Source organism: Mercenaria mercenaria, chromosome 4 (assembly GCF_021730395.1).
Source record: "Mercenaria mercenaria strain notata chromosome 4, MADL_Memer_1, whole genome shotgun sequence".
Taxonomy (NCBI): domain Eukaryota; kingdom Metazoa; phylum Mollusca; class Bivalvia; order Venerida; family Veneridae; genus Mercenaria; species Mercenaria mercenaria.
Window position 1 is genome coordinate 21318248 of NC_069364.1, and position 25952 is coordinate 21344199.

General features: G+C 35.4%; 1 protein-coding gene across 1 annotated transcript; it reads right to left on the reverse strand.

The window, feature by feature from the left end:
• Positions 1–9291: 9291 nt before the first annotated feature.
• LOC123551138 (forkhead box protein O-like) lies at positions 9292–24997 on the reverse strand. The gene is made up of 2 exons (XM_045339856.2): positions 24556–24997; positions 9292–11703 (listed from the first exon to the last, which is right to left on the reverse strand). The coding sequence occupies exons 1-2, from the start codon at positions 24916–24918 to the stop codon at positions 10240–10242; spliced, it is 1827 nt and encodes a 608-aa protein (XP_045195791.2). The 5' UTR covers positions 24919–24997; the 3' UTR covers positions 9292–10239.
• Positions 24998–25952: the final 955 nt, after the last annotated feature.

Sequence of the window (25952 nt, forward strand, 5' to 3'; positions counted from 1 at the left end):
CTGACTTACTTACATATATGTATCTCAATAATTTTGAATTTTTCTATTATCTTTTCTTCTATTGTTAACTGATATCTTAACATTTTACTAAAATAATAACTAATTTTCTAAAAAAAATCAGGTGTTCTCTCTACATCACATTTAGGATGAAGGACTAGATAATTCTGCCTTCTGCGCAACAAAATAATTCTTGAACATGATAATAATGACATAATAATTATCATCTCTATATTTCTGAAATAGACTCTCCCTTTAAGCATTATGGAAGTGTCTAAACTCAAACTGAAGGGGTGAAAATGTAGTAAATATGAAATACATCTTAATTCATATGAGCCACAAATCATGAGCATATACACATTTAAACAAAATGATTTTTTTAAGATCTTGCAGCAAGACCAGAATTATATATATAGTATTGGTTTAGCTGCAAAGACATACATGAACTTTAAGAAAATGAAGGTGGGACAGCAGTGTGGCTTGACTAAATAACATAACAAGAGTTTAACAGAAAACAGTCTGATAAAATTAATAGAAAACTATCACAAGTTCTTCCTTTGGATCAATAAATTACTGCAGTTTTTTCGTTAACATTAACCCTGGGTCTGACAAACTTGCAAAACAATAATTTTCTTTAATTCTACAATGTAAACCCCTTTAATCAACCTAGTTATATAAACAAAGTTGAACTTTAGTGTACTTATTTCATTCAAATTGAATACAATATCTCCTACTAATTAAGCTTAATTTGCATACATGTACATTATGATATTAATTACGTTCTTAACTGCCATTAGACCAACATTCCAATAATTACATGTACAGTCGGACCTGTTATAAGCAGCCAGCCACAGGAGCAACACAAAGTGGCTGCTAAAGGCAGTTTAACATTTTTTATTTTATCTGGGTTTAGAGTCACACTAATAAAATTTCGGTCATATGGTGCCTTTTCCAGCTTTCTTGTGGTGGACGACTACACTAGGTGCCCCTCGCATTGTTTCAAGTAAGGGCAAGCACCTGGGTAGAACCACTAACCTTTTAACATGTTAGCCAGTTGGATAGCTTCTTTCGCTTGAAGAACTATACACCCAAAGCGGGTTTCTAACATACATTGGTGAGAGGCAAGTGATTCCAAGCCAGTGGCCTTAACAAGTCAGCCACAGAGGCACCTGTTGAATCAATTTGGGAAGTTAACTGACCGGCTGCTTTATGCAAGTGGCTGCATAATACAGGTGCCCACTAAGGTAGGTTAAACTGTATGAAAAGGCTGCTCACTGCACAGCTAAAATACTTTCTTCGTGATGAACTTTCTTACTTGATCTCAAGTTGTTAAATGGTACACAATCAAGATAATTTATTAAACCTTAAGTACAAATCATTTCATAATCATTCAAATTTAAATATCAGGTGATTTTAACAGCGCAATATAATTCACATTTGAAATTAAGTTTAAAGTCAAGTTCCCAATTAGCATAGTATCTGTCCAATCTATCATCTTAAACTGATCATTCAATCTGGCTATTGGACTATTCTAAATAACTTTTTAACTCATTGAATGCATAGAAAAACTATGCAGTAAACAGTCATCAATCAATTTTAACAATGGGCATTTAAAATTAGCTTCACATTGTGACTTTGACTATTTAGTCAAAGCCAAATCAGAATTCCATCCAATACACACATCATCCCCTTAAATGACTGGCTTTCTACAAACAGCTTAATGAAAGGTCATTACACTTGGAATCAAAGGCCTTTCAAATAATGAATCTCAAAGGGTGTGGGTATACACCAAAACTCACACAACAGCCCATTTCACAGGAACTTCGGAATTTATCGGAAATTTTCGTAAAATCAAATCACATGGAGGCTTATCAGCTGATCGGCTCGACCAATGAAATACTGGTTCTAAATTCTACATGACTGTTTTGTGATGGCGAGTACTTCAGCAGCAGACGAGCACCCTTTTATTGAATTTAAAGACTCTTATTCTATTGGAAAACTGCCACAGACTTTCAGAAAATTCAATATTCTTACTATTATTACTTATTTCCTCATTCGCATTCCGATTTTCGCTCAATCAGGGAAGTTTCTTACGAGCACTACACGAACGGACATGTCCGAGTAATTATACATGTATTGGTATCGTAGCGTATGTAGGTCAAGTTCCAAGACAAAGAAAAGTTAATTGTGAAGTTTTTCCTGCTGGACTTTTGTCCTTTTTTCGCATTACCACTCTCTGGTTAAACGCATTGAGTGATTGTATAAATAATGAAGTAGTTTCAGTTGACGTTTTTACAATAAAATCCATATTTTAAAAAGTAAATACGCGCCGTTGTTTACAATTTATGTTACTATTTAAAGCGTATTTTGTACATGTATCCTCCAGCATTTGATTGGTCAGACGATTAGATGTTCGGATCATGATCGCCGTTTTTCGTGGATTCTCGTTAAAAACCGTAGTGAAATGGGCTATTAAGAGGCGCCATTTCTAGTAAGGCCTAAAAAAAAAAATTCTTTGTTTCCGGTAACATGCTCAAAATAATTAGGGTAGGTAGGTCGGAATTTTTTTTTTTTTTGGAAATTTTTTTTATTAAGGGAGACTTTTCGGAAATTATTTTTTTGTCAAAAAATGATAACAAATAAGGGGGTTATGCCTTTAGAGCATCAGTAAGTTGATTTCTAACATCACTGGCCATGTTTAAAGCATAAAAAGTGCAGTTTTGCATCTTTTTTAAAAAAAGTTGAAAAAAATATTCTCCAAGGCCATAATAACATTTAGGGTCAGGCCAAAAATTTAGGGTAGGTCGGGATACCGGAAACAAACAATTTTTTTTTTACGCCTAAACATAAAGAATATGCAAGCATATTCTATACAAACACAAGTATAAGCACCATGTAAAATCGGATCCATTCACATATCAACCTTTAGCCTGCTAGTCGCAAGCGGTTCTGCCTTTGCAACCAGTGCAGACCACAATCAGCCTGCACATCCGTGTAGTCTGATCTTTGCCTGCACTGTTCGCTATTCAGTCAGTAGATTTTCAGTGAACACCCCTTTGAATACAAAGTGGTACAGCCTAAATTGAATGGTAGACCAGTCCATTTAAGAAATTTAGCTGGGTAAAAGTTAACATATGCACAGAAGGTAAAGAAAATGCTGAGTCAGGACTGCCAACCAAGTTTTATCGTTTGATACAGAATCAGCAGGAAGCACAAATTTATCACTACTTCAGCTGTGACAACAATCAAGGATTATGATCAATTACAGCCATCCTACATTGATTTTCTTAATTGCCACAGCCTTTCAAATGCATCTGTAAATCACAGAACGTCATTATTCAAATAATGATATAGCAGCATTGACACTGGAGCAGATAATTCTACATACTGCTTCCTTGTATCGCGCTGAAATATTCCCCGATCAATATTCTACATCCCATAGCTCTTAAGTATTTCTGTCAAACATAACAAGAATTGTAAGCGTACCCAAATGTCTCCTTTCCTCTTTTCCAGATTTAGAAAAACTCTTCTCATCAAATGTTACTAAGTCAATTTATAGACTATGTTAAAGTACCCAAATGGATAGTTTCTTCTGAACAAGGATTTAAGTTAAAGCATTTTATTAAATTTACCATCTCTTTTATTGAAAGACACCAATAAAATGTCTGTATTTGTAAATTTATCCCAGGTTTGTTTTAGCAATTACAGAGCAAGAAGAGGAGACAGAAATACTGAAGAGTATTTAATCAAACCAAATTATCAAATTGTCCATTTCAAAAGGCGTAATGTCTGACTCTGAGGATAAAGAAACTTGAGTTTGCAGACCAGTCTCAGACTGCTGCTATGTCATTGGTCAATTTGAAAACTGATTAGCAGCAGCCAATCAACTGTTTGAGATTTTAGACTGGTCTCAAAATTCAAGTTCTATGACCTTGTGCTCCAGGTGTGAGCCAATGATCCAATACCAGACTGTGAACACAGTTTGCAAGGTTGATTCTCATTTTTATCTCGACATGTGTACAGGTGCATTATACTTGATTGCAGAATGGACCAAGAGAAAATTCTAGAACAGAAATGTTATCTTATCATGCAATATCCCTGCAACAATTTGCCAATTATGATGACAACTATAAAGATACTTAAGATTCCCAATTAATAAAACGATGATACTAATTAAAATAACAAATAACAAATAAACTAATCACTAATTCAACTTGAAATCCTTGGCAATAACCAATTAGAAACTAAATAGTTTAAGTAACATATCATAAAGCATACTTACTATTGTAAAATCATTTCATTTTGTGGTCAAGAAATTACATTGTTCTGGCCAAAATGGCTACTTGGGGAAATAAATTTGTGGTTTTCAACTTTTAACCCTTACCATGCTGGACACGATTGGTTGTGCCTTTGCGACCAGTTTAGATGATGATCAGCCTGCACATCCGTGCAGTCTGATCATCGTCTGCACTGTTCGCCATTCAGTCAGTATCTTTTTGGTAAGCACCCCTTTTAACAGTTAATGGTACTGTCCAAATTGGAAGATGGACAAGTTCATTATAGAAATTTAGCAAGGTAAAGGTTAAGGATAAAATGAATGGAAATGTTATTTCATTGCTTGGATTTGATTTCCTGGATTATTGATGCAACCACAAAATCCACGAAAATTAAGCACCTCCAAAAGTTTAAGATTTCACAGTGAGAGATACAATGGCTAAAAAATATATAAAAGCACTATGAAAGTATATGTAAGTAGTTAAACAATATCAAATTAAATAAGCTCAAGTAATAAATAAAAACAGATTACAGAATCTAAGCACTTTAAATCCATAAGGTTCTTATATCAACAACATGAAGGAGTTGATTTCGAGCGAAAGAAGAAAATGTTTGACCTAGAATATTCTATTAAAAAGGGAACATGGATAAAAATCAGTGTCAAAGTTTAAGGAATTAAAATTCATGACGTCACAAATTTTTCTTAAAGCTGCCTGCATTTTCAATCCTCCCCCCACCCTCACCAAGAAATTGTTTTTGTAACCTAACACGCATACATGTTACAACAAAACTGATATTATTCAGTCTATTTAGGCCAAGGCCACAATGCAAACATTTAGGACAAGGCCACAATGCAAACAATCATTACACCAATGAATTTTGCTGATAATGGATGCGTTTACTATAATTAATATCACAGGTAAAGGTAACTCTTCATTAGGTATAAACCATATAAAAAATTCAATTATTTTACTTTTTACGGCAATTTTTCCGAGGCATGGCTTTGACAGCATTAGGATGATTGAACAGCATGTACTATACCACGCTTTAAATATGTGACAAAAATGCACTAAATCTACTAGTATTCATCAATCATAGCTTTTTTAATTCGGAAGTACATTAAGTAACAAAAAAAGGCCTAGGGCAGACTACTTGAAATAGCTGGATTTTTTTCACCAAGGACAAATGTGTTGAAATATTTTAATTTAAATTACATTTTCCGTTTAAAATAGTACTGCAAGGTTTGTTAAAAGTGGCTGACCTTGAATCACTTTCTACTTATCTCCATTTGAGACCTTCTCCGTTTATCACGTGAGGAAGCCACCAAAATGACTAAGTTTCTACAAATAATTAAGAGTTGCCACAGTTAATGGCAATTTAAAACAAAGCAAAAACGTATATAATCAGGCTTTAAATACTGTTTTCTCCTTTGACCAAATAATAATATCACATTAATTTCAAATTCATAGATGACAGTATGTAATTCTTGCAGGAGAAGTTAATAAGAAATCTGATCTTCAAAAACAAACAGTTAATGTATGCAGGAGTTAAAGTATATACCTCAATTATTTATTACAATCTGTAACAATTCTGTACCTACTTCTGAAACCAATCTGGTAGTTTAGGGAAGTAAGGTCCGTAATTTGATAAAAAAAAATGTGCTTCCGTGTAATTTAAAAGAAGTCCAAAGAAAACAGATCCAAGTAGAACTTGTGCTTTTTTAATCACATTTTTTCACTACTAGAATGCATTCTGCCTGAAATACGAGTGTTTTCATGATGGCTAGTTTTGCAGATCAAAACTAAAAGTAATGGTTTACTATGTGGCCAAGAGCAAAATCTTAGGGTAGCACACCACCACTGGCTGGCATTTCACTAGGAACTATTCAAATGGCTATTTTCTTTCTATTTTTTCATCAATTTATGATAGAACTTTCATGAAAAGCAGGTGTAGAAAAAAATGATGTTCTATAAAGATCTGTAAATAAAATACGAATTGGTCATTTTTTCTCTATGAAACAAAGGGTTTGAATAAGGTACCTTCAAGTTAAATATATTAATTAAAGACTGGTTCTAAAGATAATACTAAAAGTCTGGTTCTCTAAATATTTTCAGAAGCAGATTTTCAGAAGTTATTGCTGGTATATGACAGGCAAGCCTATTCTAAAAATATCCCCAAAGACTTCGTTTCTTACTATCATTCTGTATGTGATTGACCCAGTTTCAACAATGAATGATTTCTGAGCTATTGCAATTCATACATATGTATACCGGCAATATAAACAATTTCATCAACATGTACATGTATATCAAATTTCTAAATGTAACAAATATCTTGCAGAAATCTACATTTCTCCACAACAAACAACAAGTAAGCAAGCTTTTTGTTCAACTACAGGCTTCAACAAGAGGACCATGATGGTCCTGAATCGCTCACCTCTTCCCACATGACCCAGTTTTGAGTATGACGTCGTTTTTTCTATTATCTGACGTAGTGACCTAGTTTTTGAGCTCATGTGACCCAGTTTTGAACTTTACCTAGATATTATCAAGATAAAAATTCTGACCAATTTTCATGAAGATCCATTGAAAAATATGGTCTCTATTGACCGCACATGACCCTGTTTCAAACTTGACCTAGATATCATCAAGATGAACATTCAGACCAACTTTCATACAGATCCCATGAAAAATATGGCCTTTAGAGAGGTCACAAGGTTTTTCTATTATTTGACCTATTGATCTAGTTTTCGAAGGTACGTGACCCTGTTTTGAACTTCAAGGTGAACATTCTCACTAATTTTCATGAAAATCTCATGAAAAATATGGCCTCTAGAGAGGTCACAAGGTTTTTCTATTTTTATACCTACTGGCCTATTTTTAGACCTACTGACCTAGTTTTTGACCGCACATGACCCTGTTTCAAACTTGTCCTAGATATCATCAAGATGAACATTCAGACCAACTTTCATACAGATCCCATGAAAAATATGGCCTTTAGAGAGGTCAAAAGGTTTTTCTATTATTTGACCTACTGACCTAGTTTTTGATGGCACGTGACCCACTTTCGAACTTGACCTAGATATCATCAAGATGAACATTCTGACCAACTTTAATACAGATCCCATGAAAAATATGGCCTCTAGAGAGGTCACAAGGTTTTTCTGTTATTTGACCTACTGACCTAGTTTTTGAAGGCATGTGACCCACTTTCGAACTTGACCTAGATATCATCAAGGTGAACATTCTGACCAATTTTCATGAAGATCTCATGAAATATATCGCCTCTAGAGAGGTCACAAGGTTTTTCTATTTTTAGACCTACTGACCTAGTTTTTGACCGCACGTGACCCAGTTTCGAACTTGACCTAGATATCATCAAGACAAACATTCAGACCAACTTTCATACAGATCCCATGAAAAACATGGCCTTTAGAGAGGTCACAAGGTTTTTCTATTATTTGACCTACTGACCTAGTTTTTTAAGGCATGTGACCCAGTTTCGAACTTGACCTAAATATCATCAAGGTGAACGTTCTGACCAATTTTCATGAAGATCTTGTGAAATATATGGCCTCTAGAGAGGTCACAAGGTTTTTCTATTTTTAGACCTACTGACCTAGTTTTTGAAGGCACGTGATCCAGTTTCGAACTTGACCTAGATATCATCAAGGTGAACGTTCTGACCAATTTTCATGAAGATCTTGCGAAATATATGGCCTCTATAGAGGTCACAAGGTTTTTCTATTTTTAGACCTACTGACCTAGTTTTTGATGGCACGTGACCCAGTTTCGAACTTGACCTAGATATCATCAAGGTGAACGTTCTGACCAATTTTCATGAAGATCTTGTGAAATATATGACCTCTAGAGAGGTCACAAGGTTTTTCTATTTTTAGACCTACTGACCTAGTTTTTGATGGCACGTGACCCAGTTTCGAACTTGACCTAGATATCATCAAGTTGAACGTTCTGACCAATTTTCATGAAGATCTTGTAAAATATATGGCCTCTAGAGAGGTCACAAGGTTTTTCTATTTTTAGACCTACTGACCTAGTTTTTGATGGCACGTGACCCAGTTTCGAACTTGACCTAGATATCATCAAGATGAACATTCTGACCAACTTTCATAAAGATCCCATGAAAAATGTGACCTCTAGAGTGGTCACAAGCAAAAGTTTACGGACGCACGGACGCACGGACGCACTGACGCACGGACGACGGACGACGGACACCGCGCGATCACAAAAGCTCACCTTGTCACTTTGTGACAGGTGAGCTAACAAGCAAAACAATTTAATTAACATCTTTTCCCCTACCATTGTCCAATGAATCCCTCCATTTTCTGAAAGAGGAGAAACCTTAACTTATCTAAGTTATCATATAGGGGTAAAATCATAAATAAACTAGAAATGTGTCCATAGGACACAGATGCCCCCACTACATAACAAAGGACACAAATTTTTTCCTAGGTCAGGGGCCGTAACTCCTACAATACTGAATGAATCCGGACGTGAAACCCCAGGTGCACAACTGCACATGCTGACCAACATTCCTGTAAAGTTTTGTGACTCTACGTCAAATACTTTTGGAGCTAGGCGCGACACAACATTCTCGGACGGACGGACGGATGGAAGGACGGACAAGGGCAAATCTATAAGCCACCCCCCAAAGTGGGGGCATAAAAACTTCTCCAAGATACAACTTATAAATTTATACACTTAACCACTATGGTGAAGTTACAGTAATCTGTCATATGCCGAGTAGATTTGTCTTAATATGTTTTCTATCGCCACAAAATTTTATGCAAATCTAATTGTCGAAGAATATGAGTGAATCAAAAAAGCCATTTCGGATTTTGAATTCTGATATTATGAAACCTGACAATGTATATATTGAGAATTTAGTATGCTTTCATTTGATTATTTCATTTCCATTTGCCTGGTAAGTGTACATGCAGGAGTGTTTTTAGTATAAATCTATGTCTATTATTCTAAGTTAAACTTAATAAAAAATTAAAAAAAAAACAGCAACAAAAGGGTCTCAACAACACAACATTACCCACTTGGCTGTTTTCAACAGTTATTTCCAAGTATATACGGTAATTAACAAAGTAACTAATTTCTACCTCCAGTAAGGAAGAACTCTTTTTAAGTTTCACCTGTTTTTTTTTCCTTTCTCAGCACAAGAAACTAGTGTTCCCGCACCTAGTTCCCTACCATTTTCACCAATTCATGAAATTAAAAAAAAAAAAAAATTTTCTTCCTGTCCATAAATCTTCCTCTATAAATCCCTAAAATGCAACCACAATGGACATTGATCTTCAATATTATCAGTATTTCTCCATAATAACATCTCTGGATACTTGCACCTTCCAGAAATTACTCCTCTTCTGCCAATCTAGAGTTATGACACAGTTCATTATGTTATTGCTCACACGCCATGTCATAAACCAAGGTGATTGAATGAAAGGTGTGGAAGCATTTTTGGCATTATTTTTCTTGTTGAGACAACAAGAACTTTAAAAGATGTAAATGATAGTGAAGATTTTCAAAATAATTTTACTCTCCCGTCAAACATTTTCTTGAATAATTAAGTATAACATAACAGAACTGTACTGTCCCCCTAACACAACCATTTTCTTCTCTTCCCTTCTACAATAAACTCTTCCTTTTCAATAGAATGGAACATTCCAACTTCAAGATAAGGGTGGGTAAGCTTTATAACAGACTGGCCACTACATTGCACTAGCATCCAAAGCTGAGAAGCACTATCCAACAGTGAATTTTGATCAAGCTATATACAGTAGTTTTCACAACATTAATTTCCGACAAGTGAATTCCAGCACTTCGCAAATTCCATCTTCAACAAAACGCCCCATATAAAGAGCTAAGAACTCAAAGCATTCAATTCAGGTTTCAAAAAACCTTTTTCTTCTGCTATTCTCGACCTACTTAACAAGTCATGTTACCGAACAAGATTATTACTTTCTGAGGTAGGGCCATTTTGAGAATTTTCTCCAAAGTTGAATTCCAAATTTGAATCTAGAGCAAGTTCATGCCGGAGAAGTTGTTCAACATCATAATCGAGATCTAGCATGCTATTAGTGTCTATCTGCTCCTCAAGACTCATGTTGCTTTCATTGCGGACGGGTACCCCACCCACCTGTGTGTTGCTACTCGTTTGTGATGGCTGTGAAAAATTTTCCATGTTTTCAACAGAATTCACTTGGTTATTATTGATTATACTGTCAATATTCGACATTGGCGTAATCTGAGAAAATGCGGTACTAAATTGTCCACCATAGTGCTGCGGCTGCTGGCGTCGTACCTGAGGCTGATATGAAGAAGAGTCCATGTGTTGTGTAAGTGCCGCTCGCAACATCGAATCATTCGGGGCTTCTAGGCACTGCTGAAGAAGAGATCGTCCGCTACCAATTCCACTCGTTTGATGACGTGACTGTACATGATTCATTGGCACTTGATTTACTGGTGAGGGTACAGGAGATGGTTTGATTGGCTGTGGGGACTGCACATATTGTGATCTTGGAGAGTAATTTGATGGACTTAGTTGGGGAGACCGAGCTGGAGAAAGCTGTGTATTTATTCCTAATGTTGTTGAGCCAGAGCTGGTCATGGTTTGTTGTGGCAAAATTTGATGTTGCGTCAGAACAGTGTCCTGATACATGTGATTCGGTGACATATTTGTATAACTTCTTCCTTGATTACTTAATGTATCCAGATTTAATACTGTTGTCTGCTGAGAATTTTGCTGCTGTTGCTGTTGCAGATGATCATTATATGAGGGTGGTGCAGGGAGCGGAGAAAATCCAGTACTGTCATAGTTATTCTGGGAATTAAACTGCAACATAGACCCGCCAGAGAGTAACTGTTGCTTTAATGTCATATCAACGTCATTACTCTCACCTGAAAGACCTTGGCTGGCAGGCTCTTGTATATTTAGCCCTCCTACTAAAGAATCAACGAGAGAATATGACTCATTACTGTTTGTATTAAATTCCTCAGTCTCAATTTCTGTTCCCCATGGAATGGGAGACATAGGCGGAACCTGACCATCATGTAAATCTGGTTCAACAGCAGCTTGTATTGGTGACAATCTACCACAGCTGCTTGCATTGCTTCCCGCCCGAGTGCGAAATTCAGGGCTCAAATTAAAGCTATAATGCAAGTCTTGATAATCTTCACCAGACAAAGTGCCATTTTCCTGAGCAGCCCTTATAGCCTCAATTCGCTTTTTGATTCGGCCACGTTTCTTCTCCAAACTTTTTGTTTCCATGCTGCCCGCACGACGTCTCGGAGCCTTCCCAGGTTTGGCATCTGGGTTGATAACCCACCAGGAACTTTTTCCTGTTCCTTCATTTTGTATCCTCATAAATCGACTGTGAAGAGACAAGTTATGTCGAATGGAGTTCTGAAAAAACAAAAAAACACTGCATTAAATTCAAAACAATACTTTTTGAATGTCTTAATCAGTAATTATCAAATATACCATGTATTTTCTACAGCAAAAGCTCTTCCATTTATTGTATTGCTTTATTATTTAAGCAGCTACAACAAAAGTGCATTGTTATGAAAACTTTAATGACAAAATTGTGGGGTCATTAATTCATATAAAACAATATAATAGTTTAATTGCAAACATGACATTGCAATCTCACAATTAATTATGCTTTTAAGAATTAAAGCTTAGAAAAATGCTGATCAGCAGTAAAACTTCATCTTAAAGAGGAGTGCAGCAAAAGCATCAATTTTTGGACACAGTGGTGGGCAAAAGCATAACAACATGTTCAATACTAGAGTCTAAAAAATCTTTAATGATAACATTTCAACTGAAACTCGAAAGTGCCTACCCAAAAGTGTACATAAGGCATTTAAAAGCTTTTCAAGTGGACTGGTAAAAATATGACAAAATATTGGGAAAAGATTTATTCTATTACAAGCACTTATAGGTTCCAGCTAAGCTCCAACTAATGACTCCATTAGTTAAATTTATACAAGAGCCACTATATTCAATCTTCGCTTGACAGAGATCAATAGCTGACCCTTATCATGCTAAACATAACTGATTCTGCCTTTGCGACCAGTGTAGATCATGATCAGCCTGCACATCCATGCAGTCTGATCATGATCTGCACTGTTCGCCATTCAGTCAGTATATTTTCGTTATGCACCCCTTTTAACAGTTAATGGTACTGTCCAAATTGCAAGATAGACAAGTTCCTTATAGAAATTCAGCAGGTAAAGTCTCAAAATACCTGACTTTTCCAGTAAGAATTTTGACACATGACAAAAATCAGCAAGCGCTGTTTGTAAAACAAGAGTTTATCAAGCAACAATTTCTATACAATTTAACTGCACATATAAAATACATGCAATTTATTTTACTAGGCATACCGGCTATTTTTTTGTTATTTCAGTTCCTTTTGCTTCTTTTCATACTGTGCCATTTTTGCCAAAATACCTCAAAACCTGGTTGTTATTCAGATTTCAGTCAAAGAATTGATTTGTTCAAAACTTTAGCAAATGAACATTTACATATATCTGTGTTCCTTGAGCGCTTAATACATGGTTTTCACTTGAGGTATTTTTTGAAATTTACTTTTTATAAATTTAATACTATCCTGGTTGCCAATTCAAGATAAAGTTATTTTAGCATTTATTCATGTTAAAGGGAGGTAATTACAAAATTTCATAAAAAGTAATAGATGATACATTTCTAATACTAGTAATAGGGATCTAATTCTATGAAATGTGTCTTTCTTTCCCTTAAATAATATCCTACAGAATAAAAAAACTGCAAAATGTCATAACATGTTGCTTTAAAAGTGACTGACCACTTTTAAAGGGTCTCAATGTCTTGTTTATTAATAATGTGGTTGCCACATTTTTGTAACAAACATAAAGGACACTTATAAATTTCTTGTTAAATCCTGTTCTTGCCTTCTTGGTAACTGTTTTCTCATATACATGTACAATTGTACATGTATAAATTTTATCAATGGTTTGAACACTGACTGACAAAGTAAGAAATACTATTACGAGTGGTCTTTGCTCTACATATTCTGTCTAGTATTGTATAAAAAATCTAGTAATCATTAACACATTATACCTCTGAAACCAAGCAAAAATGGTCTGTCAAGCTTGAAATAATCCCCAAACTAGGTCACACAAAACTTTCATTTCAACAGATGACAGATATTAAATGAGATACTTGGAAGTAGGTATTATTTGGATTATGACCTAAATGAAAGATCCGTGTAAGAGGAGGGAATGGTGTTCAAAAGTTCTGATAGAGGATCCAACTGTTTTATAATCATAACTTATATATGTGCATAAATGATAAAGATATTTCAAGGAAGATGGCATTCACCTCACTTTTCAGGTCATTTTTCAAGGTCTTCTTCCTCTCACAAAATTTCTTTCTGATCATGCATTCACAAAATGCTGCCTGCAGAATTGTAATTTTTTTTGTCTTTGAACACTCTAAATAACTTTCAAACAGGAGTAGAATGCTTTGAAACTGAATTCCACTGACCCTCTTTTTATTACTTTTTGTTAAAGTTTGTGTCCTAGTTTTCCCCAAACATGTCCGGGTAATCTTTTTTCCCCAAATCCTTGATTTCATGATGCAGCTTATGTATTATCACTTACGAACCTTTAAACACTCAAAAAATATTTAGCCTGCTAGCAGCATGCGACCAGTGCAGACCAAGATCAGGCTGATCTTGGTCTGCACTGGTCGCTATTCAGTCAGTAAATTTCATGTGAACACCCCGTTGAATAATAAGTTGTACTACCCAAATTGGATGATGGACCAGTCCATTAAGGAAATTTAACAGGGTAAAGGTAAATTTATATATAATTAATTTACATATTGTTCCAGATAGTATGATCTTTAAAATAATTGTATTATAATACTCATCTGACAGAGGACTTTAGAGCAGTAAAATTTTGAGATTTGGTCAAATAATTTTAGTTTAAAATAAATGAACATAGTCTTAAGTCTAAGTACGGACAACCTTTTAAGCCAAAAGAATGTCACTGGTCACAGTACTTCAGATTATTCCATCCAGGGTAATACAATGTACATTATAAAAACATTAATATCTTACTTTTAATCTAAAAGCACCAAGTAAACTTTTTTAAGATTTACGTATCAAAAGAAAAATGGAATTTTATATTTATACTATCAGATATTCCGTAATTTTACTCTTGTGGGAGTGTTTGACTCACAAAAAGAGTACAATTGTGGTTTGTTTGTAAACAAACATGCACTCTTATCTGAGGTCACATACTCTACCATGTACTGACTTGACTCGACCTATTTACTGGCATCATCTTGTTATAACAGGTAAGTCAACATTGCGAAATATACCGTAACTTGCTTTTATAAATGACTAACAGAGGGCCTGTGTCATTTAACTTTCCACTACGATAATCTCAAATGGCATTAGGTATTGCACAGTAATCTTTTGAAAATATATAAATTTTTATGATGTACAAGCTTTAAACATGCAGGTAGAAAAGTAAGAATACTAAGAAAATAGTCCATTTTCCAGAACACACATGCAACACTAATTTCTTACAATTACATGTAAGGAACATGTCATGATTCGGATCACAGAAAATTGAAAATTTCATGAAAAATACAACCCACAAAAAATAAACATGTTTACAACTTCAGTGAGTAAAAAAGGCACAAGGTACTAAGAGTAAGAAGAGCTAAATCAACTCCTAGAATAAAATGGACACAACCAAAGTTGTTTCAATTCTTACTGACCAAACGCATGATACAATGTACATGTAGGTCCTCTATAAATCATGACCAATTACAAAGTGATTATTTCCTTAATAACGAGAATGTTCACTAAGCACTTGTGTTTCGGCATATTAGAGCTGATGGCAAAGAACGGTTTTCCTAAACAGGGAAATACTAAACAAGAGTGTCAAACTGTCATATAATATATGCCTTGTCACAAAAACTTAATTTGAAGATAAAAAAACTCTACATACTTATAGTAAGTGGCCTTTATAATACTGAAAATTTTCTGCACAGAGTGACAGACCATACATGTAACTCTAGAGCGACAAAGACTAGCCTGCTTACAGACCTTAGCCAAGCTAGCATGCACATTCAGACTAAGTTTGGTGAACACTGTATAAGAACTACTGCCACCATCAATTTTCACAATTTTAAGTTATATCAAAGAGTAATTTTTCAAGAACACTGGCACTTCCCAACTGGTTATTGAACTTCTCTCAGGTCATACTCCAACGCAGTGATCTCCCTTGCCGCTTCGCTCATTGATCACTGCCAACACAATGTTTTTAGCTAAAATTCAGCTAAGTGGACTTCTTTATTTATATAATTATTTATTTAATTTTACTCCAATGTTTTCGAAGTTTACACTTCTTTTAGCACAGGCGAATGTTCCATAATAAAAAAATAACGATTGTGAATGAAAATGGGTAATTATTTACACGACCGCTAAGTATCCTGAAACGAAACTGAAAGTAAACAAACGAGTATGTCGGCGTTAATTTTTGATGTGCCGTTCACTGTAATTATGCTGCCATTGACCCCAAGCCGAAACAGATAGAGTGTTTTGAATATTTTCCTGCAGGTCAAGATATGTTATTGTAAAAAGATCGGTAGATTTCTGTATTATATAAACACATAAGTTTATTTTAAAACCGATCATCACGTGATGAACAATGGTCACATGAATGTTGTGTTGGCAGTGATCAATGAGCGAAGTGGCAAGGGAGATCACTGCGTTGGAGTTTGCTCTCAGGTATTACATCAATAAACATTGTGTCAGATCAAGTTTTGATAAGCTCTACTGACTAAGAGAGTGGACAACTGTCAATTTTCACAATTTTTTAGTAATTCAAGGGTCATAACTCCAGAGCCACTTGGAGTTGGACAATCCCGATGGTTATCAACCTTGGCCAACATATTTTGCCAAGAAATATTTTGACCAAGTTCAGTTAACATTAGATAAGATCTTGATCCCTACGTTAGAGAGCGGACAACTTCTGCAGATGCCAGAAAATGCCATCACAGGCCATACCACAATATGAATACAACTAAGAATTCTACAATGGATCAAACTACCGTGATATAGTAAAATCAGAAATATTTTTGCTGGACCAAAATATTGCTTCATCACTACATTTTCTGATAGATATTGTTAATTGTAGTATTATATTACATTTGCCTCCAGGGCAGGGGTAAAATAAGTGTATAATTGTGGAATATCGAAATACATGTATAACCACATTTTAGGCTGAAGTTGTCTGTTCTGCAGTTACAGACTGTTACCTGATACTACTGCTTTAACCCTTAGCACGCTAAATTTCTAAAATAGACTGGTCCATCATTCAATTTGGGCAGTACCACTTATCATTCAAGGGGGTGTTCACTGAAAATTTACTGACTGAATAGCGAACAGTGCAGACCATGATCAGACTGCACGGATGTGCAGGCTGATCTTGGTCTGCACTGGTCGCAAAGGCAGAACCACTTGCCGCCAGCAGGCTAAAGGTCAATAGTACAGCACATTCAGGCATCCTAAAAGCATATTTTGCCAGCGTTATAATTGTGGTTGACACACCATCGGTGTTTTTGAGTTTTCAGCTTGTGAAATCTGTAAAGTTTAACCTGTGGATACAAGTATTTCTGAAGCTTATATCATTTTTTTTTATAATATGATATTTATCCCTGTTCATTTGCAAGATAAAAGCAACTTAGACAATAGACTAGTACATAACGTCAGAAGTTTTTGTATATACAGAGAGATTACAGTATACAATATTAAATGTTAAATTTCTCCACTATGGGGATGTTTTAATTATCACTTTACATCCATTGTATATGGGGGGGGGGGGATTTAATTACTGATATCAGTAACATTGTTTATGGGGTTGTTTCTATTACTCGGCGATACTGACCATTTTGTGTTGATTCGCCGTAAAACCCAACTCACTCACTTGTTTCTATTAACCCTCACCCTGTATATTGGGGGTGTTTTGATTCTAACATACATCTTATGTCAAACTTTTCTGTGATAACCAACAAAATTTTAAAGAAAAGCACAACACAAATCATGCCTAGTATTCAAGATGACAAGTAATAGTAATGACAGGTAACAAATTTTAAGCCTTTTCCCTGTTTAACCTTTAGCCTGCTAAATTTCTAAAATGAACTGGTCCATCATTCAATTTGGGCAGTACCATTTATTATTCGAAGGAGTGTTCACTGAAAATTTACTATCTGAATAGCGAACAGTGCAGACCATGATCAGACTGCACGGATGTGCAGGCTGATCTTGGTCTACACTGGTCGCAAAGGCATTATCGCTTGCTGCCAGCAGGGTAAAGGTTAATAATATTATATTATCAGCCTGAACAGGAAATTTACAAACTTGTGTCATTTAAAGGTAGTCAATCACATTTAAGTAATATTTTATGATACTTTATTCAGATTTCCTGCAAAATGTATATTCTAGAGAATAATTTAATGAACAAAAAGACCCATATTAGCGATTAGATAGGGATAGGTCCCTATTAGAAATAAATGACCTGTTTATATTACTGTTTCTATACTCTCAATTATTTCAGTATGTTGGTCTGCAAAGGGAAGTATCAATTATTATCTTTTTACTTATATATATGCTACCAACCAAAAATCAGGTGTAGAGTTGGAAAAGTTGTTGTGTAAAATATCCTGAACTAGTTAGTAGTAGTTACTTTAAATTTATTAAATTCATACTTAAATATGCTAAATTAATTCTAGGCTGAGCAACCCAGATACATGTAGGTAAATCAGATTTTAACAAAACCTCCAGTGAAAAACTAACATGTATTAAGCATTCAGTGAGTATCTATGTTACATGTACATGTACCTCAGCCCCTAATTTAGCCGGGCTCCGTGGATATTTTTTCATTTATACATAAATTTTAAGCCTCAGGATCTAAAATAGCTCATTTTTACTCACTCCAGGAGAACTACGTTCCAATGTAAGTCAAGTCTCATCGATATCATGTGACATACCTCAACGATGAAGCTACGGTATCGCTTCCAATGACCTTGTTGATTCACTTATTATGTGTAATTAAGCATATATTTTACGTTTTCATAACTGAAAAGATAAGTTTGATGTGTAGAAGATATATTAGCTATTTGCAGCATTTTGCAAGATACAACGAACTAGTTACAAATACACATATGTAAGCTACATAAATGTTGCAAGGCCGCAACGACAACATACATTATGTGACAACGTCTCACATACAGTGTTGCAAAGTCTCAGCATCATAATTACCATTTGAACTTGTAGAAAATTACACTTATTAGATAGTACGTACATGCGTACGCCGGTAATCAATACTGTATAGATAATCAGGATCGTAAAGCATTACTTCAAGAACTTTCCACATAAATTAGTTATTTCGTAACAAATGTTTTCGACACCATGTGCAGGCGTATTGCTCATTTTTTCCGCATATAATAATTATTTTTACTACGCCGTGCAAATGTATTAGGAACCTGAGACGTCATAACTCGTAACCATACAAGGCGCAAGTGCCCTCAGAACGGATATTTCTGTCGAGTTCGTAAACACATAACTGATTTTTTCTTGCATATCGTTTCATTCTGACAGATCATTTTTGTTGCATGCCGTATTTTACAAATAACAACAGAAAAAAGCAATTAGAAACACTTCATTTGCAGTACTCATTCTTATGGCAGAGCATGCACCCACAGCGCGGGAATTGAACGCCCGTAAGCCGAAGTGACGTCATTACATTCAAATGAAGCACAATAACAAAGTTCCACTTTAGTTTTATCGTTTAAAGCGTAACGGTATGTTCTTTCCGTAAAATAACGTATTTCAGACCGACAAAAATACTACATGTAAATAGGACGAAGAGAAGGTCTCAAGGTACATGATATTGTCTAAGTTCACATATACAATACCATATAATATCAAAGCAGCACAAGTTGTCATAACCAGCACGAGAGCCATCGCATGGGGTGCCAGATGGGTTTTGCAGGCATTGGTAAAGTCGACGGAAAGGCCAGTCCGGTGTATTTTTTCCTTATTAAGTATCTAAAATTATTTCAATTGAGTTTCAATGGACTGCGATCGTGCAATATTTTTCCTTATTATATGCATTACTATAAATAGTAACAAAAAGCCGTTTAAAACAGTCATTACGGCTTCTGTTTATGTATCCATAATGGCGCAGAGCGCCTCTGGCGCCATAACCATGACGGCCCCGGGTAACCAGAACGTCAGCGCGTTTTGATGTTGACGATATGAAGCAACATTATTTAAGGCGATTGAAAGGTCGCTGAATCAGATCGATTGTCAAATATTGATGGCATTGTTGATAAAAAGCAAAACAAATTCTTTTAGGTGTTTGGAAAATATATAAAATGAAAATACCAAAATAAATATGAATTGAACGTATATGATAAAAAAAGTCAATAAACGGCTGGTTGTGCCTTCTAGCCGCAATGGCACACCTAGTTTCATAATGGTCCTCGGAATAAAGCCCTTGGGCGATTATAACACTAGACGTGCCATTATGGCAAGAAAGCACAACCCAGTCGTATATTAACTTCGTAGCAATTCTTCATGAAATGATTTTCTTTTACAACCCTAAATTATGCTTTATGTAAGAAAGTACAACTATCAAGGCATTTGATTTTATACAACATGTAGCCTCTTATCCAAATGGTATAGAAACAGAAAAGCCCCGGTAAATGCTTGAACAAATGAAAAATGCACTTTAAACTTTTCTTACACGATTATAGGTACACATGTAATAAACAGGTAAATAGATGGGAGAACGGTGTCTTTTAGTGATAATGGCCCTAAAAGAAAATAACAGCTCTCGGGCTATTATCTCCTTGGCCGGGCCATTATTACGCAAAGGCACCATTCTCCCATACATTAGACTGTACATATTGCGGACAACGCTTTCATATCGGAGAGTAATGTTTTCTAAACGTTTAAATGGAAAGAATCGCGTGATGTACATGACGTCCACGCGCACGTTGCGACATCTATTTGACGTTTCAACTTGCGGAAAATATGAATGCGCGTCAGCTTGATTTGTTTATTAGATTTTCGGAGAAATTCTTCTCGTATTTTTCCTGTTTTTCGTACCAGAAAGAAAATTTAGACATAAAGTAATTACTTGATAGTAGGTATGTAATAAAAACGTTATCAACTTTGTAAGTGGATATATGCAATCGTTCTTTCGCGGATAATATTGCGCTCCTAAAGTCCCGCAATATTACTGCTGCAGAACAAGTGCATTATATCCACATACAAAGTCAATAACCTATAAATATTGACGTTTTAGCTTTATTTCGGGTGCGTGTCGTCAATTGTGACGTCAGTTTCATGGATGTCGTCATGTTTTTAAGTTCTTTAACTAGGACATTTTCAGTACCACTTGGGTTAAAGAACAATTTTTTTATCATTGATATAATGAATAATACACACGTAGTAATTATAAAAAGATTTTTAGATTTGCATCGATAAATAAGCATTCATTCTTCATAAAGTCGTGCAATATTTCTCTATTTCCGCTGCAGAACGCGTGCATATACCTAGATACAAATCTAATAACCTACAATTACATGCTTACTTCAGGTTTCTTAGTTGCCTTCTGTGCTTCAAAAGAATCTTTTTACAGACTTAATAATAATTAAGGTGTGCGCATACAATAGTATAAGTCAACTCCGCGCTACCCCGTACATATTGCTAGTAAGATATCTTGGGGAAACCGTCAAATGATAATAAAAGAAACGTATAAAAAATACTAGTACATATGTACATACTTTGAACAAAATCTGATTTTCAGTCACAGACTTGCTGGAACATTACACTCGAATATAAGTAATGTTTAGCCGCAAGACTTCGATGAGTGTCAGTAACGCTTATCTATGTCGCGTTTAGAGTTAGTAACATCATCGGTTAGAATGAGGAACATGATATTGAATAAATATTGCCTGTTTATGATAAAGCAGTTGGAGTAATATATTTCTAACATTATAACTGGCATTGCCTTTAATCGATAATTGACTGTCAGTAAGTATTGCTGTTGAAAAATGTAGTATATTTGTTTTATTCTGGAAAATAGCAAAATGCTTCTATTTTCTAAATAACAGACAACTGTTTTTAAAATTTAAATGTTTTGATAAATTTATGCGATTACTTTTAGAACCTGAATGTCCAAGTCAAGACATAAGTAAATATCATAAAAGTAATTGCTATATGAAAATAATATAAGCCGTGTCATATTGAGCGATACGGTAACCAGAAGTCGTTGAGATATGTCACATGATATCGTTGAGACATGACTTACGTTGGAACGTAGTTCTCCCGGAGTGTTACTAGTATCTCAGGGTTAGAGCATATTATATTATAAGTTCCTATGTTCAGAGCTAGAGGCAATAAAAATGTCAATAATTAATTAGAAAGAACCTCCACTGTTAATGAAGAAAACTGAAATATGTCAGAGAAATATGACAATGCAAACACAGGGACGGGAGCCAGTCTACCCCTAGTGTCCTTCATTTTAAACTGTAACAATACACCAAAATCCTCCATTGCTTGTTACATTATCCTTACCACTTAACCCTGACAAACTACATGTATACAATATCCCTGGTCATGTTTCACCTCAACTGAACAATTATAACTATGTCAAGTGTGCCAAGATGTAAATTTAAACATTATAGCAAATTTATACAATCTAACTGCTTTTTAGAATTTCTATTTGAATTATAGCAAATTTATACAATCTAACCAGTGCTTTTCAGAATTACTCTGAAAGCGATAATTCTGGTCTGCATAACCTTATGTCAGAAGTATCACTATTTATTTACACCATTTATGCAGACATTTCCTGCATGATGTTTACATATATTTCAGTTGTATCTTTTAGTTATAACTCATTCAACAGTATAAAGTGCCTACAAGTACCGATCTGTACTTCCAGAAGCTGTTAATTGCTAAATCCTAGTATTATGATCTAATAAAATCTTTTTAAACCAAATGAAAAGGAAGTGAAAATGAAGCATTATTATTAAAATAGTCATCTTTAACTTCATTCTTTGAAAAGAAATACTGATTTTCAGATTTTCATCCTTGAAGACAGTCTAAGTTTTTCTTTCATTACATGTAACTGATCCTATTAAAGCCAGAAAATGGAAGCCTAGCCTTTGTTCTAGCCACCAGGTAATCAGACACCTAGCCTATAGATCCTCTTTACCAGCAGGGGTTCCACTAGACCTGAAAACCCAAGAGTCCCAGGACCCTTGAGCCCAAATTTTGAAGGGTCCTTTTCCAAAATACAGGAGTCCTGTCCCAACACGTCCATATAATTGACTATATTTTTTTATTTAGTAATACGTAGATCTTTACCTAAGAAAACAATAAACCCAAGATCATGTTACAGCATAATAAAAATGTCAGTTTCAGGTCACATAGTCTCATATTGTAAACTAATATTAATCAAAATTCATGTTATTTTGATTAGGTTTTTCTTCAATATTTCATTTATTTTTTAATAACAGTGCTATAACACTCTATAAAAATGTATCCAAAATGTACTATCCGGATACTGGTACACTTTCGGAATGTCATCGGAAAGTAGTTTTTACTCAGTTTACTTGGTCAATTAAGCTAAATCAGAGATAGTTCCTCAAATAATGATGCTACTTGTCATTAAAAACTGCATTGAAAGTCAGTTTTTTTTAAGGAATTTTGGAAATATGCATATGCCATCGGGTGTAATTAAGACTCGTGAAAGGACATTCTAAACTTATTTTTGCTTTCGAAATTGACCAAAATTTGTGAAGTTTCTTGTTGAAATTACGATATGATCACTAAACAATGTTCTAATTTAAAGTTGGCATGAAAAAATCCTGCAGGACACTTTTCACATGCTCGGTAATCAGCTGCTAACGATAAATTTAATAATTGGCGCCTTTTTTGACAGTACACAGGATCAATACGCTTTATCAATTAATTTCAACACTTCATTGATTCTTGTTACCTATGTGCACCAGCCGTGACATAACTTGCTGATAAAAAAATCAGCGAGGCATGTCTACAGGAGAAAGGGCGGGATTTAGCAGAAGATCAAAGTTTGAATACACGTGTTTATCGTGGAAATAGTTTTACTGAAGGAAATGAATGATAAGAGAAAGGATTATCAAAGGAAAATGCCCCCGGGTCCCGAAGGACGCACAGGCAAGTATCGTGCCGGGTCCTTTGAGCGTCTTTTGAAAATCTCCCGGGTCCGGACCCGGGATTCCGGGTCAAATGGAACCCCTGTACCAGGCTTATATAATATGCCCTAAATATGACCACAAAATTAAAACTACCATAAAATTAAAACTGCAAATTTATTATTATTACTTTTACTTCAACTTCTATGTATTTTTATAGTATACATATTAGAGCTATTTTGATCTATTATTAATTCAAAAATTGTGAATTTTATCAACAAAAATTTATTAACTCTATTATCAATAATTATGCGGTCATTTCCTACATTATAAATCATGAAGTTGTTGGCAAGAAATAAAATGCTAAAAATCTAAACATTTAGATGCAAGGAGATTCGCTCTGTTGTTTAAAGAGTAAGATGCAAAGGCTTATTGTTTAGAAAGTAGCACAAAAATTTTCATTATAAAAAGGACTCTTAGGTCTACCTACACATCTGCTGCATATTACACATGTACAGATGTCTAGTAGTAAAAATAATACATGTTGTTGGAAATTTATTCAAGAAAGCTAGAACACGGTTTTAGTTCACTATTTTTACTGAACAAATATATGCCATATGCACCATTTGATGTCCTCATTTAAAATATTCAATTGGGAGGATACCCGCACACCCCCTACACCACAACTGTGTCCTAGCTATGCGCCTGGCTGACCATCCACTACTGGACAGCTAGAACACAGGCTAGGTGACCATGCAGTTAGCGCTAGATACTTCCAAAAAGAAAAAAATGCATGTGTATCCTTTACAGTATTCGAGATGCAAATTAACATTAATTACCCGCTCTCTAGACAGCCTGTACTGGGTTTGTCTAGAGAACTGGTTATCAAACCCTTAGCCACAGCTTAGTAACAATTCACAGGATACAACTGGGTCAACCAGTATATGTAAATTTATGACCTCTACAATACTAGTGAATTACTACAAATACATCACTATTACACACCTTCCATCCAGCAGAACTTGTGTTGTCACCCTTATCCTTAAAGTAGGGGACATTTTGTACCATCCAGTCATAAATCTGGGACAATGTTAGTCTCTGTTCAGATGAGCTTTGAATAGCCTTCGTAATTAGGTCAGCGTATGATAAATTTCCCCATGCATTTCTTCGCGATGACGTTTTCTGTTTGATGCCTAAAACATCCTTTGTATGGTCAATGACAGCTGGGTCATCAGATGGTGACCCTTGCTGAGTCTCAACAAAATCCTCAACTGGTCTGCACGGCCATGTATTTGATCGTGCCCTAGTTTGAGGCTCAAAATTCGGATCAATCTCTCCCACCGATAATGGCGATATGTTTGCGTCCATTTTGGATTTTAACTCAAGCAAGCACTTGTTTCACTAATTGGGCATACATTCCATCAATTAAGCCACTCATACTATCCTGATTGCCACTCATACTATCCTGATTACATAATAGTTAACATCCATTATTGAAATTCCATGCTCAGGTTATGTCCAATACACAAACATGTCAAATTTTCAGCACGAAAAATCAAAACATTAGTAAACTAATTTGAGTGTATGCTATCTATTTCGGGAACACGTGATGACGTATTTGTTGTCACGGGCGATTTGCATGCGCAATACACTTGTTGCGCAGAGAAATTCACCGGGTGTCAGATGCTACGCTGGTTAAACGCAAAGGATCGTGATTCCGAGCCACTGCTGTTGTAAATGAAGTTGCTAACATTTGGATGAGAGTCACGTATGGATGTTTAACACATGCCACGCTATTTTAAACTGCACCTATCCCCCTTTTCACACTGTCTTGCCATTGATCAATAGCTTCCGCAGTTCTAAGCGGTGGTTCCAACCACAGCCTGTGGGCGTAGCTTGATCAGGTTAGATGTTACTCAATGGAAGAGTGTGGGAGAGAAGAATCCCCTCCTCCGGCTGGGTCCGGGGAGCCTCCCCTGCGGGAATTTTAAAGCAAACCTAGAGAAAGGGTGGTTTCTGGTGACTTTTATCACCAAAACTATGCTTCCTCAGTTTTGAACAAAATATTCACAAACGGCTCGGAATGTAAAGGAAGGTCTATATAAGTTGATGAACGATACAAATCGGGGTCGGGGAGAGGGGTGGGGCTGGCATTTTGGAAGGACTTGAACTAGGGTGTTTATTTATTCAGGACGAAATTTGTTATTCACAAAGTAAGCAACATGAGCTCTTTTTCCACACTTATTTGTTGTATACAAAATTTGCATTCACTATACATTTTAGTATGGAAAGACAAAAGCGTTAACATTGCAGTAATAATACCAATGGCGGCCCTTTCCGCGAGATTGCACGCGTAATCTGACGTCCTTCACCAAAAACATGGACAAAATGGCCTCGTTCCA

What these genes read in the sequence shown, in the direction of transcription:
- LOC123551138 (XM_045339856.2), bottom strand. Translation starts at nt 24,918, where the DNA reads ATGGACGCAAACATATCGCCATTATCGGTGGGAGAGATTGATCCGAAT. An exon ending in CAAGTTCTGCTGGATGGAAG is followed by an intron (nt 11,704 to 24,555) that starts GTGTGTAATAGT and finishes TTGTTTTTTCAG; the next exon opens with AACTCCATTCGACATAACTT.